Source organism: Bacillus rossius, chromosome 2, assembly GCF_032445375.1.
Source record: "Bacillus rossius redtenbacheri isolate Brsri chromosome 2, Brsri_v3, whole genome shotgun sequence".
Taxonomy (NCBI): domain Eukaryota; kingdom Metazoa; phylum Arthropoda; class Insecta; order Phasmatodea; family Bacillidae; genus Bacillus; species Bacillus rossius.
Window position 1 is genome coordinate 128,987,520 of NC_086331.1, and position 18,785 is coordinate 129,006,304.

General features: G+C 34.8%; 1 protein-coding gene across 7 annotated transcripts in view; it reads left to right on the forward strand.

Moving 5' to 3' along the window:
- The first annotated feature begins 16,283 nt into the window (after positions 1 to 16,283).
- The window catches only part of LOC134529823 (KICSTOR complex protein SZT2-like), a 186,302-nt gene continuing 183,800 nt past the window's right edge, over positions 16,284 to 18,785 (forward strand). For 6 of the 7 annotated variants that reach the window (XM_063364309.1, XM_063364308.1, XM_063364307.1 and 3 more), the window contains exon 1: positions 16,287 to 16,386. In XM_063364309.1, coding sequence (XP_063220379.1) covers positions 16,384 to 16,386 — 3 coding nt within the window. In that variant the 5' untranslated portion in view covers positions 16,287 to 16,383. Of the gene's footprint in view, positions 16,387 to 18,785 lie in introns of all 7 variants that reach the window. The other variant, XM_063364304.1, reaches the window with a different exon arrangement.

The window sequence follows — 18,785 nt, forward strand, 5'->3', positions numbered from 1 at the left end:
ATAGTTATTTAATTCCAAATTACAACACAATATTCTACTTCATAGCTAATCAATTTGAAGAACAAAGTATTCTACAATCAGGTATTGATGCAGAGAAAGTTATATATTTAATAAGACCTGAGATATTCAAGTGCAACTAAAAGAATTATCTACATGTTGGTGAAAAATAAAAACATGGCATCCACTATAACTCGAAGGTATTAGAATTGGACACCACATTTAATGTCATTTCTTACTATGTGATGATTCTAATTAATTGAATTAGTTTTTTTACTAAATGTTACACAATAAATGCTATCTAATTCAGAGACGTTTGTTATCTTGAAAACCAGATCTGGCCAGCTGAAATATCTTGCCGAATAGTTTCACAAACATATTTCTTGTTTTTCCTTCAGCATCTTTTCTTGATCAATTCGGATTACAGTTGGAATACCATTTAAGAGTATTTGATATAAACTACTACTTTGCGGAAGGTCTAATACCATGAAATTGCATTTACAAATTTGACTGCAAAGCGTCTATTTGTAAGATAATTAAAACAAATATATACCACGCATTGTTTGACAAGGCCTAAAATTGATAATTTTTCAATAATAAGATTGGGTTGGAAAGTATAAAAGTCTTTGCTCATGTTGAAATAAATATAATATTTTATTTATATCTGGATGTTATATTGGCGCGCACGCGCACACACATATATAATATTCCGATTACAGTTGGAATATCATTTATTAAATATTAAAGAGTAGTTGAGATAACTACTACTTTGCGAAACAGCTAAAATCATGAAAATGAAATGGCATTTGCAAATTTGACTGCAAAGCGTCTATTTGTAAGATAGGTAATTAAAATAATACTGTGTGTGTTCAAGACGATCTTCCTGATTGAAAACTATGTGGTTTTTCAGAAATAATATTTTTAGGAATAAAATTCATGTGCCTATAAATATTTTTTCGTCAAAAACGTCTAAAATACTACATAACATAGGTATTTGTCAATAGTTTAGAATTAAAATTTAACTGTCAATAATCAGGGACTGGAAGTAACGCGCTACTAGTAACGACGTTATTTGTAACAGTTACTTTTTATGGTAACGATCGTGGTAACGCAATATATTAAGTTTTCAGTAACTGTAACTGAATTACATTTTTCTGCCTTAAAGTAACGATAATTGTCGTTACTTATTGCGTTACATTTTTTAAATGTATTTCTTATTGAACGAACAACGATTTGTTACTTGATGTAAGTTTTTGGACATACGCCATTGCAATGGCGTATGTCCAAAAACTTACATCAAGTCATGCACTCCCATTGCACAAATCTTTTAAAGATAACAACGATTTGTTAAAACTTTCAAACCCAGAACGAAAATCCCGACAAGCATATTATTTGCGATGGCATTGCTTGTACTTGTAAAACTGCTGTTGGCTAGCCTGCGCTCGTATTTTGATTGTCATTTATTTAATATTTGCGACATGCGGGTTTACTGCTGTGCTGTTTAATTAATTAACCTACCTGTGCACATGCGCGAAAGCAATTACAGAATCTAATGAAGCAAGAAGCCGAGAAAGCAGTCCAGAATTTTCGTTGCCGTAGCCTTCATATTCTAATTTTTTTCGAAGTTCGGTCGAGTGATAAAAATAACCTTATTGTGAAGTGTTTATGTGGTTCTGCGAACAATTTTGTAGTGTGAACTAATTACTCAATGTAATTTAAGACCTATTTAAAAATTTTCAGTTTAAATAAACATATATCTTTACTAAACACAATATGTTTTATTAGCTTTTAACTATAACAATATTACGTATCACATTTTTAGTTTTTCACAAAGTAACTGTTAAAGTAACTTACAGTTACTTTTCTCAGAACTGTAACTGTAACTGGTTTATTTTCAGTAGTGTAACTTGTAGTTGTAACAGGGTTACATTTCCAATGGAGTATTTGTAACTGTAACTGAGTTACTTTTTAAAAGTAACTTTCCGGTCCCTGTCAATAATACTAAAAGAAAATATATACCGATAAATGGTTGAACACACAACAACTCATTGACTGATGTACACTTAATTAAAATATTTTTATACAAAAGCAAATTTTTTTGTAAATGTTTGTTTGAGCTTTATTTATAACATGTTAGAATAATAATGCTACAGTTATTAAAAACTAAAAAAAAATAGTTTTGCAAAACTCCGTTCCCCCGGAGAAACCCCCGGAATGGCCACCGCATGGGGAGCCCAAGAAAAGAAACGGGCTCCCCATTTGGAAGCCACCTGGAAGGTTTTTTTCTGTTCCACCCACCGTTTCTTTTGGTAGCCTGACTTGTTGCAAGGGATTGTATTCATAATTACCAGAGAAAATGCCACCATTTTGTCTGGGCAATCCGCCTTGGAGGAGCCGGGGCGCGAACCCGGGTCCTACAAGTCACAAGGCAAGCGCTCTACCCCAGAACCAGAGTGGTAGAGCGGACACTTGCAGTCTTCTTAACACTGACATTATGTTATTACACGAGTTTACTGTATTTTCGTGTGTCATTAACACGTGCAGTACGTGTAACATCTAACCTCGGTAACGAACAAATTTATGTATTCTTATGTTCTTCGTTTAGCATGAATTATGAAATTTCATAACAGTGAAATATAATTTGTGTAACTAGTCTGGCAATTTTTTAGTTGATTTTCTGCAAACAAACTTACAGTCCCGCTGTACAATAATTATATAGAACTATAGACTAGTAAAAAAATATGTCGTGGTAGTTATTTTGAAATAAATGTTAGATATTAAAATAGTGTGTTTCGTTAAAATATGTGTTTGCTTACAAGCATGAAGATATTGTATAACATTTTATTTATTTTGTTTTAAAGCCACAGAAAAGTTAACCTTGTTATTTCACTTTTGGCTTTTTTTTTTGTTTTGCCGTGCTTAATATGCGCAGCTAATACTGGAATGCTATTCAAACAACTGTTTGCAAATAGGCATTTTCAAAATTTTAAATTAAGTACTAAATCAATGATAGTTTTGGAGATGTCAAAATAAAAGATACATTTCATACTGACATCATCGGAATTTTAGGTAATGGTATAACTGACCTTAAATCGACCAGTTTCTGAAGACTAAGAATTTAGATGACACTAGTTTTGTGAGATTTGCTTACTTATTGAGAAATATTCACATTATTTGATTACAACTATATTTTATTGGAACTTACAGTACTCCTGAGTACAGAATTCTTGGTAATAACATACATCAGGGTTAAGCAGTAGCATAAATGTTTTATTTCATATAATGAAACCCTCAGAAACATAATTAAATCATCGGGATTATTAAACATGAACTTCTCTGAGTACACAACTACAGAAAGTTTTTATTTAATATTTGTGCACATCGTAGTGACATCGCTATTTAATTAATTATAATTTTAATTGTAACAAAAATTGGAATTCGGTGTTTTTATTTTGGATGTGTAATATTTCTACGTGTAATAGTATAAAACATGTATTATGTTTTAACTGTTACAGTATTAAAAGTTCATTTAATGTTTGTGTATGTTTATTTTCGTCCAAATAATATATTAAATTTTTCTTATTATTTTGTTGTTTTAGATAAATATTATTAGAACCTTTCCTTCAGTTCAACACCTTAAGTAGATATAAGTAATTTCGTTATGAAATTAAATTTTCCATACATACTACACTTGATATTTTGAGATAATTACGAAATAATATAAAATTTTATTTTAAATACATTTTGTTTTGCAAACGGACGGGTTTCAAATACCAAATATATACTTTGATTTAATTTTTTTAATGGTTCTTGCAATTGGGGATATTGATTATATATATATATAATTTAGGACATACACCATTTCTGATTATAATGTATGTCATAAGAAACCTCAATAACAGACAAGAAAGATAAACGTGCAAAAATAAAGAAAACAAGCGAAACTCAAGGAAGTTTTAAAACATAGACAGTAAAGTAGAAAAATACTTTGGATGACTCACAGAATTGATTTTTCAGTGCTTTACAAAAGATTCTATTGGAAAACAGTTGACAAGGAATAGTTTGCAAAACTTAAAGATTATTTTTGCACATTTGAAATCCGGTTTATCGAGGTATAACTGAGTATTTCTTACAAAAATTGGCTAATAATTTTATACTTCAATTGATGTGTACATTCGGCAATTTTTTTTTTAAGCATGGAAAATAAAATCGATCAAATATTTAACAATTTGGCTTTCATTTGTTTTACCGTGCTTTATATACGCAGTTAATACTGGAAAGCTATTCAAACAAGGGTTTACAAATAACTTTTAAATATTGGAGGTGTTGGGGCAACACAAAATATAAATGGTAACACTATTTTGTAGTGATACAGTTATTTTCATGTACATGTACAAATTAACAAATATCTAAGTTTATATGAATATTTCTGTTCCATTTACAAAGAAAATTTACGGTGCACAACGGCAAACAGAATAACCCAACGATGAAACTTAACAGATGAAAATTGAAACCACAACGGCTACACAGAGACGCACAGGTGAACCCAGCGATGACAGCACAGACAAACACCGTAAGCAACAGTTGAGCGACAAAACAGATATTTTGACAACCACAACGATGATAGCGCAGACTAACACAGTATATGTTTCCTAAGAGAACAGTTGCAGCGTTTCTGGAGAGAGATCTATTCCCTTCTTAAGGCACAAACAGACTGAGGTTTGTCATGATATACAGTTTAATGAGTAATAGTGTATGGCCGAAACTAAATCTTGAATTAATTTACCTATTATTTAAAATGTTGTTTGTCGGTTGAAATTTTATTCCATTAACTACACTGTTTTTGAAATTCTCTTAGAAACTGACTTTCTTTAAACAGATTTGTATTTTGATTTGTTTTATGTGTATATTTGTTTTCACTTCTATTAACAAGGCACAGGTATAAGTTCAGAGAAGCTTACTCAAAAGATGAACCAGTTTCTGTAACAATAAGTGTCAAGAACGTAGTAAAAAAAAAGAGGGGTGGGGTAGGGTAGGGTGGCCAGATTTGTTTAGACAAAAAAAAATTATTTTACAAAATTTACAATGGCAGGAGTTTCAAAATCACTTAAGGGATCGTCAAAAGGCCAAAAAATGTATTTTCAAGCATTATCTCTGTAAAAGAGTTTCCGGAGGAGTGACTGGCTTCTGTCCTCCCCTTCCACAAATACTGTTTACACCCATGGTAAATGTGTAAACAAAATTACATGTAGTTACACACACTACCACACGATATACTCAAAAGATGTGAATTAAAATTTTCGTGACTGTAATTTATGATAGTTGTACGTATAATATTAGATGTAAATAATTTTTCAAAGCATGTGATGATAGCCTACATGGAGTACTATAGTCTGAAACTATGTATTTGTAATGTTATTCAATTATCGTACACTCACGCTTGTAGCATAAGGAATCACTACAAGGCAATCTGAAGATGAGAAAAGATACATTATCGAAGTTTATGAACCGAGTCGTAAGACACTAGGTTAGTATCCCAGAGACCACTGGTTCAAATCCCGGCTGGCCATTGTAATATCTTTTTGACGTGAAGCGTCTTAAAAATCACAGCGAAACATATGGGTAACAGAACAGACGAAAAGGTTGTATCATCTTTCTTTAACATTTTCCTAACTATATAGGCTACGGCGTGAGACGTATTTAAAAGTCATCCCTACCTATACCTCCCAAATAGGTACACTTAGTTTTAATTTAGGTTAGGAAAAATATTCTGTTTAGTATAGCTCACGACTCGTCAGGCGTGATAGCGTGGTGATTCGTGTGTTTGTGTATAGAGAACCGACAACCAGTGGCGTAGACACGGGGGGGGGGGGGGGGGGGGACACGGGTGACATGTCACCCCCCCCCCCCCCCCAGAGACACAAAAGGTCGCCCTAAAACTTACCCGCCTGGAGCATGGCTAACGGTAGACGATGTGGCCATGACTTCACGGGATAAGTATGCACATCCACTACCTGACGGGCGGTGGACAGAGCGTACCTGCTCCTTTCCTCGTTTCACACAACACACAGTTGTTTTGAAGGACTTGAGGGAACAGTACAGTGCCAGTGCGTGTTGTCTGCTGCAGTAGTAACCTGTATGGTGCCTTCTATAACTGTCCGAAGATTTTTCAGCCACAATGATTTGTGAATGACTCAGGTATAGTTCCTCTGCTGTTACATAAATATAATTAAGATATTTCTTTGTAAAGTAGCTTCTCTGCTTGTAAAGTCGGCCCGCCTTATTCACATTCGTTCGTACTTTACCATTTTAGTTAAAAACAGCTTGCACTAGAGCCCTGATTACGGACTTTCTCAATATTCCCATTCTGAATGTATATTTTACAGTAATTAAAAATAATTTTATCTGTTCGGTGTTCGTGCCACCATTTAATGATGATGAAAGTATTGCATCTTGCATGCAGTATGCCACTCGAATAAATGTTATTTGTAGAGGTGGTGATTTATCGCGTATAAATTGGCTGTTTGCTGGACTGCAATATGCTGTGCAAACTGCAAATACACGACTTACTGAAGGTTTTATTTCACTATTGGCCAGCGTGTGTATAGCGAGAATTCCACTTCTACAGCGCAATACATCTGTAATTGGCCTTCAAAGAATTATGTCGTGACAAAATGCCCATTTCCAGTTAAATCATTCATAGTAAGCTATATTATTTTGAAAACTATGTCGGCTGGAAACATTTTTTGCGATAAATCACCATATCTAATTATGAACTTATCATTTAATTAATATATAATTTTTTCCATTCTGTACATTTCATCCTTTGACAATATCTGCCTAGGTTAGTTATAGTTAGGAAAAAAAAATTCGCATATGAATTGAGTTCGAGGAATGATTTTGTTTTAAAAAAAGTAAAACAAAATCTAACATTGCAGTAATGCAATGCTTACAATTACATTCTTCTAACTACTATGCTTTAAATTATTTTCTCTGGTTTAACATAAGACATCTAACACACTACAGTAGAATTTTATTGTTTATTTTAATGTTTTATTTAAATATATAATCTCAATAGGTTTAAAACTTCTACAAATTTCATTTTTCTTTATCTTTTCAGAAAAGAATTTTGGACATTTCATTATGGATAAACAAAATCGTAAGTGCCAGGTTTCTATTTCAAAATTCTTTGCCAAAAGACAATGCCCATCTACATTTCACGATACCGAACACTATACGAATGCAATAGCTTCAGATACAGATGTTATGCATGATAAAAATGTTAATGTTAATGCAACTCAGAGCGTAGATGCAAAAGATATTTCACATTACCTGAACAGACCGTTGAATGATCACGAGCGAGAGGAAGTTTTGAAAAGTATTTGGGTGCCTCCACAAACCTACAAATTTCCTGCAACGGAATGTAGAAAAGGAAGCTGTACAGAGAAAAAGCATTTTCTGAAATTCCAGCATAGCTGGTTAACTCGTTATTCAGGTAAAGAAAATGGGGCATTTTGTAAGTTTTGTGTCCTTTTTTCAAAATCAGAAGCTGGAATAAACTCACAAGAACTTGGGATTTTGGCAAAAAAAAATTGATTGTTGGAGGAAAGCTACTGAATCCTTCTCAAAACATGAATCTCTCCAGTATCACATTGGCTGTGTTGCTGATGCGGAGCACTTTCTGGCTGTTTCAACCAGTCCTACAGAATTTTCGGTACAAAACCAAATTGACAAACAGCGTGATAAGCAGATTGAGGCAAACAGGAAAGTTAAGAAGTGTTCTTAGCAATCCTGGAGAAAACAACAAAAACATCAGTCCAACAATTCAGAACGAGATAATTGATTCGTGTAATTCTGTGCTTCTTGCAAAGATAGTTAACTTGGTCAATGAAGCAAAATGCTTTGCTGTATTGGCTGATGAGACAGCTGATATTTCTGGTGTGGAGCAAATGTCCCTCTGTGTTAGATATGTAGACCTAAAAGAAATTATGTTGAAAGAGGACTTCCTGCAATTTGTCAGTACATCAGATTTCACAGGTAAAGGAATTTCAGAACTGATTTTATCAAGTCTCACATCATTTGGAATTCATTTACAATATCTTCGAGGACAAGGATATGATGGAGCAGATGCAATGTCAGGACGGTTTAATGGTGTTCAAGCACATGTGAAGACCAATCACCCTACAGCTATTTATATTCATTGTGCAGCTCACTCCTTCAATCTCGTAATTTCTAAACGTTGCGAATTCCAGGATATTCGAAATTGTATCGGAATTATTGGAAAGACACATGACATTTTTATTCATACAAAGAGGAAAGCTGTTCTCACTAATGCCATACAAGAAATGGATTCTGACCATCATGCTCGAACACTGAATAGAAATTGTGCAACACATTGGATTGAACGTTATCATGCTGTAAGTGATTTCTGTGAGCTCCTGGAACCAGTAGTAGAATCACTTGAACAAATTACTCACTTGCAAGGCTCGTCCGACACATCACAGCAAGCAGCAATTCTAAAAATTGCCATTCAACAGTCCAATTTTTTGATATCTCTGATGATACTGAAAAAAGTATAGTGGGTTTGCCATTCAGTAAGTATTTACAGACAAAGAATATTGACCTGGGAGAAGCAGTAGATATGGCTCAGCTGACTCTTCAAGAAATCCAAGTTTTGAGGAATGATGCAGAAAATCATTTCCATATCATTTTCGAAGAAGCTAAAACCATCGCAGATAAAAATGGAGTGTTGTTGAATCTACCGAGAACCACAGGCAGGCAAAACCACAGACCAAATCCCCAAGAGTATTCTGCATCCCCAGAAAATTATTTCAGAATCGCTGTGTTTATTCCTTTTTTGGACACATTCTTAACAGAATTAAACAGTAGAATTATTTGTCATTCATCTCTGCTGAAAGGATTCCATGCAATTATTCCTGGTGCTGCAGATATAGACTCTTTACAAGCTGACTCTGAGGAAGATATTGAGAAACTTCTTAGTTTTTATCACTGGGATTTGAATGCCCCAAATTCCACCATCATGGCAGAAATCAGACTCTGGTATAGAAAGTGGCAACATATCGAGAAGAAGCCTCAGAATGCAATGGATGCATTAGTACAGTGCAATCGTGACATGTTTCCGAATGTGTTTCGCCTACTTCAGATATTAGCCACACTGCCTATATCAACAGCTTCTGTGGAGAGGTTCTTCTCTTCCCTTAAAAGGATCAAGACCTATCTCCGAAACACAGTATCTCAGGTAAGAGTTGTATTTTAACTGTGTTTTTTATAACATGGTGTAGTAAACATTGCTGTGAAACTCAAACAATTCAGTTTAAAAAAACTTTTGTGTGTGTATTTTTTAACTCGTTTTGCCATTCAAGTCAATAATATATAGGAGAAGGACATTAATACAGGGCAGTGGGTTTTCTTCGGAATTTCCCATTTCCCCCAACCCCAGCATTCCATCTTTGCTTCATATCGACCTCATCAGTTCATGTCATCTTCATCACCTTAAAAAATCAGATGTTAAGAGACACCCAAATATCTGAACTCTCAACTCAAGTATAGAATAACTATGCAAATATACTGAGTTACCTAGGCGACTTCAATTTGTACTACAGTAAATGTGCAGACAACGAACAAAAAATGGAAATTGATGTTGTAATTCCTTTACAATGTAGTGTATTAAGACTATAAGATAGGTATATGGATTTAGGTTGAAATTATATTAGTTGCAAAATCATGTAGATTCTGTCATGTCAATATTATTTTGCTTATAAAATAACATTTTAAAACCTCTGCAAAACTACCGAAAATGGCCTTAAATAGCACCATTTAGCACCTAAATATCAAAAATTTTCCCGGCGGAGCACCCCCGGACCCCCCTTTCTTAAAGTGGTGATGGATGCATGTTGGGGATGAGTAAATGCTGACCCCCCCCCCCCCCACCACAAATTGAAATCCTGGCTACACCACTGCCGACAACACTGGGCAATACAGATTGTACATTCACCAAAAAACATTAATTTGGATATTATAACTTTGGTATCTCATTTATCATATCACAGGCCAATGTTAAACATTTTCGCCGAATATTAATTAAAATGAATAATAAGCTACCATTAAGTGTCTGTTTTGAATTAAAATATTTAGTACGTAGACCATACCTTGCTTTTATTATTTTAATTTTAAACTATTACACTAAAAGCGACTCGCTGACATAGAAGTTTCACGTGAAGCCAATGACCGTAACTCGATACAGACCCATCGATTTTTTCTCGAAAATTGGTAGGATGGTTCCTTACTGTTAGAGGTGGGTTGTTACAGCAATTTTCGGTATCTGTTCCAACCTGATACTGATACAGTAATGTACCTAGTTACAAGTATCTGATACTTTTGTATCAGAGCAGTTGCGGTCCCAGGAAGCGACAAGGTATCAGCATTCTCGTTACAGGGTACACATCCTCCATGCCGTCATCACCAGCGTAAAAAGGTATCGGTGTTTCTGATACATTATTCATCACGCCCGGTAATTCTCTACCTCCGTTATTCTCATGCCCGCCTGATACAGCCAGTATAATTCAGTTCAACATTCACTTCAGTTCGTCCTGGCCGTCTATTACCACGTACATTGTTGCGGGCTGTCATGCTTTGTAGTTAGTATCTTTATAGTGAAATAAGGAATGGATAAGTGCAGGAAAATAGACTTCATTTGTGTGGAATTTTTTTACGGAAAATAATGAGTTTACTAATTGTAATTTGTGTAAACAAAAACTGAGTTATAAATCATCATCGACTAATCTGAAGAAACATTTGAAACGTAAACATTGATATAGTATGCTCACTAATGTACGTATCTGTTTTTTTATTTTTTATTTTTGATAGAATCGTAATCTTTTAATGTATGAAAACACTAGTTACTAATTGTTTTAGAAAAAAAAGTCCATATGTTGATTACATCTGTTATTAGTGTCAACTGAGAATTTATTTGCATTTTCATAGCTGTTAGGTGCACAAATATAAATATTATATCTTGTATTAATGTACTTTTTAATATTAAAATTTCATTAGTTTTATTATTGAACGAGACTGTGCACGCACTGCGCACTGAGCGAACTTTGATGTGGGACAATAACCAAACGACTCGTAACAATTTCGCTTTGCGCCTCTCCTTCAACGCCTTCCCCTGCGCTTCATCCCCTACATTATTTCCCTTCTTTATCCCTTATTCGTCGTTCCTGCTCCCTCCCCTTTCACAAGCTCCGCCCAAGTGAACGTCATCTGCGATCGGGTTCTGCGCACATTGGCCGTGGTTTTGTTCCAGGCGAATTCTGAACTGATACTAAAGTACTTGATACTTTTCAAGTGTACTCGTTTGCCGTTCCTGATACAGACTGTGGCGTTGTGTTTCGTCGTCTACATTAACCTCGCTATTAATATGTTTACGGACAAGCAAGCATTTCAGAATAAGAAGAAAATTAATATCGGAAATAGGCTATTCTCCTGGTAAACAAATATAAAATTGATTTCAAGGCTTTCATAAATTAATATTCTTAAATTATTTCGTTGTCATTGACGCAGTTAAAATATAGGCCTAATGTCACAACTACTTAATCATAAAACTTAAACTGCAAACTCAATCGCTCTCACTATTCCGTATTCACATTTGTGATTGTTTTGATATACCTATTTTTAATGGCAATTGTTTTCTGTCCATCTCATCTATATGTTAAAATACTTTTCTAATGGTTTGCACAGCACATGCTAAAAACATAATGATGGAATCACAATACCCTGTAACAGCCCCGATATGACAAAAACAACACCACAGACATTAAGAAGTAAGGTCGTAGTGAAGTCAGCCCACGAAAAGTGAACCCCAACAGCTCATCAGAAACATAATGTGGATATTATTAAAGATGTAGCAACGTAAACTTTTTTTTGTGAAATAATTAATGCTTAAGTTTAGTTTATCGTTTTTTTGATAGACATGATGTAAAATAAACTCAATTGAATTGCCACCTCAGTACTATAGATGACTATACACCTGATGGTGATAATCTGTCGTGGAATTTCAAACATATTATATAAATCATGCAATATTTTACTTACTTAACCGTCGGTTGTCAGGTAATTGTGATCTTCGGTCACTAGATTGCATTTAATTTTAATTAGTGACCTGGAGTTATAACATTAATTAGAATCACAAGACTTTGTATGCTACTTATTTATACAAATTATTTCTAAGATAATAGACATAATTGAATCATGTCGTTCGAGTATTAGGACTGTATGGTCGCGTTTTAACTTATGATAGTTTTACATTATGGCACTTTTCCGTCGTCCCCCGGCGGAATTATTCGATTATGGTAGTCTTCCAGTATGGAGTATTCCAGTATGGCAGTCTTCCGTTGACCTCCGTCAAAACAGGAGTAAATGTGCCATAACGGAAAACTACCATATTTTTATATTTACAGAGCGGGGTTATAAGTATACAGTGCTGCTTCCTATAACCCATTTTTGGAAACATTTGTTTCTATTAGTGCGCGATCTGTTGAGTTAATTTATGACTGGATTTACAGAAAGTCACCGTCAGAAGCGTTATCTGTAACCTTTTAAGTTAACCTAAGAAATTACTAGGGGGTTAACAGCGCTACCTCTACTTCGAGAGAAAATCAGCTGTACTCATTTAATGGAGTGTATAAGAAAATATGGCAGAATTCTGCCTCGTCCTTTAAAATTATGGCAGTTTTCTGTTATGGTAGGGTCGGGCGGGGCTAGTTGAGCACTTTTTTACTTGAGCGGTTATAGCTCCTCAACGATAAGTATTATTGGCTGTTTATGCATACTGACGGATTACGAATTTATCCGTTTGCAAAAGTGTCCATAGTAATTTATTTCTTACAAGTTCGAATTTAAGAGCTACAGCTGTTTAAATGTAGAAAGTCAAGTATGCTCAACGTACCCAATAGGTGAGGTAAGTTGAGCAAGAGTATGGGGAAAATTGAGCACTTATAATATGTCTAGCCAAATGATGGGTTGAATGTTAACTAGACTTTTTATTTATAGTCTTTTAGTGATAAAACAACTAAATTAAAAGTAATTTTCTTTGAATAATAAACTGAAAATAGAATCAACAAAACATCAACGTATCTTAAGCTTAACTTTGGAATTATAGTTTCAGTCTTTCTGATCAAATTCAGACTTCAATATTTGTATAATTATCAATTGAGATTATCTTAATAAGAAAATATTAATATACAAAAGAAAATATTGATGAGATATAGGAAACTTAATCGTCGTTGTCAATGTTGCAATTGTAACAAGTATTTCTTTAAAGAGTCCTCTTGCATGGGAGAAAATACTTTCATCGGTGTTGCATGACCCATGGATGAATCACCACCTTCGTTTAATTTCTTCAAAAATCTGGTCAAAGTCATCCGTTTGATACCGAATTCTTTTGCGGCGGCATTCACACTTTTTCCCTCATCGTTGATCACCTTTGCAGCATCATTTAAGTTTTGAGAAGAGAAAGAACATCTCGTAGTCTTTCTTTTATAAGTCCGCATCCTAAAAATAAAATAAAAAGCATACCGTAAACCGGGATTCTTGAAACAGTTTTCAACTTTGAAGCTTAATAACTTTGATGCGGTTGATAATTTTAAAACTTTTGTAGTGCCGAAATGTGAATTTAGGTCCAGTTAAAACATTGCACTATGTTGTGATCAAAAATATTTATAAACTTTGTAGGAAGAAAATAAAATTTGGATGTTTCAAGTTACCCCTCAGGGTAGGGTTACTTGAAACACCTAATACCATCTCATATTAAACTTGCTCTTTTGCAAGTTAGAATAGTTTGGGGTTACATGAAACAGTAAAGGAAGATTTTTAAAAATATTCAAAACCAAATGGAACAAAAACAATTGTATTTTTACATATTACAAGAAATAAAATAGAAACATTTGCTGTCACCCGACCTCTGTGAAAGGCCCGGGAGGTACCTACCTGATGGGCGCTACGGGCGTCGCGATGCTGTTGTTGTCCGGAGGGGCGCCAGGTTAGTGGGCTGCTAGGCCGTTGATGTTGGGTCGTGGGTACTCTGCCCCCGCGTGCCCCGCCAGGTACATGGCTTGAAATCTAACCTGAATAGTTTTCCCTTGGCTGTGAAGGCCGCTCGGCCGTGTGGAGGACGGAAGACTACGGAAATGATTTTACACAAGTTTGTGATAATTACGTTTAATTTAAGAGCTTCACCGGGGGTCCGTGTGGATACACGATACTCTCTACATGTTCGCTCCGCGGTTCAGTCCCGCTACAAAAACTCTCACCAACACTTGGCAACGTCTAGCGGTTACACAGTTACACTTACAAAACGATCAAAAAACAAAAAAAAACACAACACTACGCGACACTGAAATTATTACCGCGGCAATTTCGCGGAACGTGGGTCAATGCTCGCTGGAGACGGCCAGCGCCGAAAGTTAAGGGGTGCAGGGGGGGCTCGATGAGCGGGCTCCTAAGTTCGGGGTAACACTTACGTGATAGTGCATCTGGCAGGCATATGCACGGCGTCCTTAAATAAAATGCTCTCGCTGGAGTCGGCCAGTACCGTAAGTTTCGTGTGATCTGATACGCAGCGCGGTATCACAATGAAGACGGTCGGGATAGGCCCGGTTCCGCAAAATACACGCCGAGTCGACGTGGGCAGCGGTGAATTAATAAAAGGATTTAGTTATGAAGGTATAGTGCAGAATAAAAATAATAAGTGAAACTAACTTGAATGCTGCCCACAGACACACGTCTATTCCCGGGATGGAGTGATTGGATACTGCCGAAAGATGGCCGCTTCGCAAGGGAGGGAACTTTCACCTCCTTTGTGAGTCGGCGCCAAAAACTTATAATAACCTAATTTGTTATACTATGAGTAAAAAACACGTTCCAGGTGCTTGATTAAAACTTTGCACCTGGTAAATAGTTGCCTAAGGCTTAATAGTTGTTTTAAATGATTTAATAATTTAAAAAGCGGCACCAAGTTGCCGACTGTAAATTTAATTATAAATTGTCTCAACGTGCACTGTTTGGGTTTGAATTCCCTTAGTTTGGCTAGACCACTATCACAGGCCAAGTAATCAATGTCAGTAGCCGCTGTGGCTAGTAACGAGGTTTGTTTTCTGAGTCTCTACGACGCACTTGCTCACTGCTTGTGATTAATTAATTTTGTCTTAATGCCTCGTTTGGGAATTTTTTTCCGTAGTCGAGCCCCCGAGGTTTCGTGTCTTGATGTTTAATTCAGTTAATTGAGGTCACGCCAGGGGCGCTCGCTTGACTCATTCCGGCTGGGCTAGGGGTGAACTCCGAAAACGGGATCCAGTACTGACGGTGCGGAGCACGGGCTTAAGGCCCATGGTCGGTACGACGTCAGAGCTCACTAGGCACAAACTATCAGTTACTTCAACCTCAAGACAGCCCACACAGCAGCATTCGTTAATTTTCGGAATTACTGGTTCAGCCTTAAAGAAATGTACTTATATAAAACTTATTGTATGGTTGGTTTTCCAAAGTGGAGAATCAAAAAGGGTTTTTCCTAGCTATATTTATGCTGCAATATTTATGTGTTATCAACACACATTGTCTAGGTTTGCACTTATCCAATGATCCAATGTGATTTCCTTTTAAAACTTATCCTAGCAATATGTTTGTTTTATTTTTCTACGTAATTTAGGTTATCCTATTTAAATCAAACAGTAAAAAGACAACTAAAACCCGTAATGCACATATACAAATACAATTAAAACAAACGCACATAATTTAAAAGTAGTTTTATATAATTATTTTAAATTTATAGCACATTGTAATGAATTACCTACCCGAAATAAAATATGTTAGTTCAATAAATTTTCTACAAGTTTATCACAAACGTTAGGTCGAAGAAGGCTTAACTTATATTCAAGTGCATTAAATGTCGTAATTACACATCACAATACAATGAAACTGTATTTAACGTTATTTTTCACTCGGTCGATCTTTATGTATTACCTAAAAAAACTGTAATAGTGTGGAAAACGTACAGTTTTAGGAGAATTAATAGCAACTTGCAGGTTTCTCCCATAAGAACCAATGCTTTTACATACAGCTTCTTTTTGCCCACCGATTATAGTTCCACATTCTGCCGTCGACAGCTTTAAATGGAGTTGAGAGCAGGGTCGCCTATTTATCTCTAGGTCGTTGGTAGTCTATATATGTCTAGGAACTTTCGGAACTTACTTTTATTTACTATAACCACACGTGTTGTTGCAACATGGCTTCAAACTGTGGTTTGTTTGGTGTCCGCATGTCTTCCCCTTAAAATTGTTAAGTTACCATGATTATATCCAAAATATAAATATGGTGAGATTTTAATGTTTCGTATATTCTAATTTACATTTAAATGCGTATGGTTTTAAAGGCATAGTTACCTAGAACATTTAAGGCATTTAAAGACATGTTTGTTTTTGTGTAACAATATCCTTGTTTATGTTAGGAAAAGTGCTTTGATTGAGTTCACTGTTCGTAATTGTGCGCTGTCCTGTTCAGAGTCTAAATATCGTGTTCTAACTTTTATAATTTTTTCACTTGCGATTAGTTTTGATTTCAAATACAGGTGTATAAATGTATAAATTAGTTTGATAACTCAGAATGCTCCATGATTACCGTTATTTGCTGTAATAGGAACCTTGTACTTTGGAAAAAATTACTAAAATAAATTACTTAACACCTAGAACGAATAAGTATAAAACACTTCTACATTATACAAAGACAGTATTTAAACACAATTTGGAGGCAGGTACAGTTATTTAACTGCTAGAAGGAATTGTTGTAAACATTCCTTCTTGTCAGTATACCTTAGATTAAATATGATCTCCACTAGGTAACCAATGAAGTGACTTTTTTTATGTCAGTAGTGATGAAAATTTTCACGGACTTAAAGCCAAACCTGCTGTATGCATTATGTATTAGCATCAGTCTCTGGAACCACAAAATTAACTCTGTGATTGACATGCAGATGCTGAAAATCATATTTTGAAAGAAAATTATGCAATATCCAGCCATTGTTCATTATTTTGACTCTCTGCTAAATGTATGCTTTGATTATGGCAGAGTTACACTGTTGCCATATAAAAAACGCAGAATGGTTTAACTTTATAAAATAGCACATGTCCAGAGAACACCTCCCACATAACTACTCAAACTGCAGAACCCAAATGCCTTTCCTAAACACAGTACAAACCATAACAAACGTTTGTTCAAAAGCACAGCTATGTCCCAATTGTCATATCAAAGTGCATTCCCCATTTGACCATATATCACTTAAACTAAAGAAAAAACTTTAGCTACTTTTTCGTAGTTGGTACAGCATTAGTTATTTTCCTTAAAGTTCGTTCATTTGTCTAGACTTTCACACACAGTTTACAACATAGCACACATCAAAATCAACAGTAAAAGTTCTGTATCATGTATCCAAGTTCATCCATTGTTCCTATTGGCATTATCCTGTTCATTTTGATCCTGTGGTACATGAGGCTTGCTGTTTAATTTAGTAGGTATGTCAAAAGAACCTGCACAGAACAAAAACTTGTGATATAACAGTAAATTATGATCTTAAGTTGAATAAAAAGGAAAATATATTTTGTATTAACTTGTTATCATTATTCCTTTCTATACCTATGACAAGTTTTTATGTGCAGGATCTTTCAATGTACTAAATTAAAACAGCAAGCATCATGTACCACAGGATTAATATTTACAGGATCAAGCTATCGAGATCGAGGGATAAACTTGGATACGTGATTCAGAACAGTTACATCAACATATCCGATTCACTCATAAAATAATTTTTAACTAATGTTATTCTTGTTAATTTGCATTGCTCTTCTATAGGTATTTATAAAATAAAAAATAAATGTTAGTAATAGAATTTTTATGCAAAGACTGCAGTATTACCCGAATGAGAATATATTTATAAATAATAACTTAAAATTGATATAAACAAACTTTCCACATCAAATTCATTTGAGCGCATGAATAGATTATATTAATGAATTAAAGCAAGGAAAAAAATGTTCTTTCCACTCAGTTTCCTTAAGTGTTAATGCAGAGAATTTATGGGTGAATGAACAGCCTTTCATCACTTTTGTATAGTAATCATTTTAACAAAAGGAACAAATGAAACATGAAATTCTGCAAGTAGGGATGTGTACCTACATTCTCAAGCTGATCATACTTGGTAAATCATATTGGTGAATATTGATAATTACATCTGGAATAATATAATTTACATCCCTTTAAAATATGCTATTTATTAAATATTTTTCCTTAAAATCTATAATTTGTTAATATTTTAAGGAATTTTTCATTAACATTTCTTTATAGTTAAAATATATTCAACTTAACAGCTTTTCAAATAAAATGAGTTTTCAGGATTCGGTAGCCATTAGAAACATTTTTTCTGGGCTTTCAAGAATTAATTAACTCTTTTTATGTATTTGAAATTTTCCTGATCAGACCAAATCAACTATTAGGTTAGGTTAAATGGGAAAATTGCATGAGTAGTCTCGGATGACCTATTTCGGAGGTGGATGCAACTCATTGGTAGCGAGCAGGAAATTATGCAGAGGTTAGTGTGGTAGTGTTCACAGTGAAACAAATTTTTTCGAGGTACAGACAAAATGTACAGTTTACCTTTTATGCCATGTAAAACTCTCTCTGTCCTGTGGGTGTTTGCTCCTGTGTCTGGATCATTAAAATTT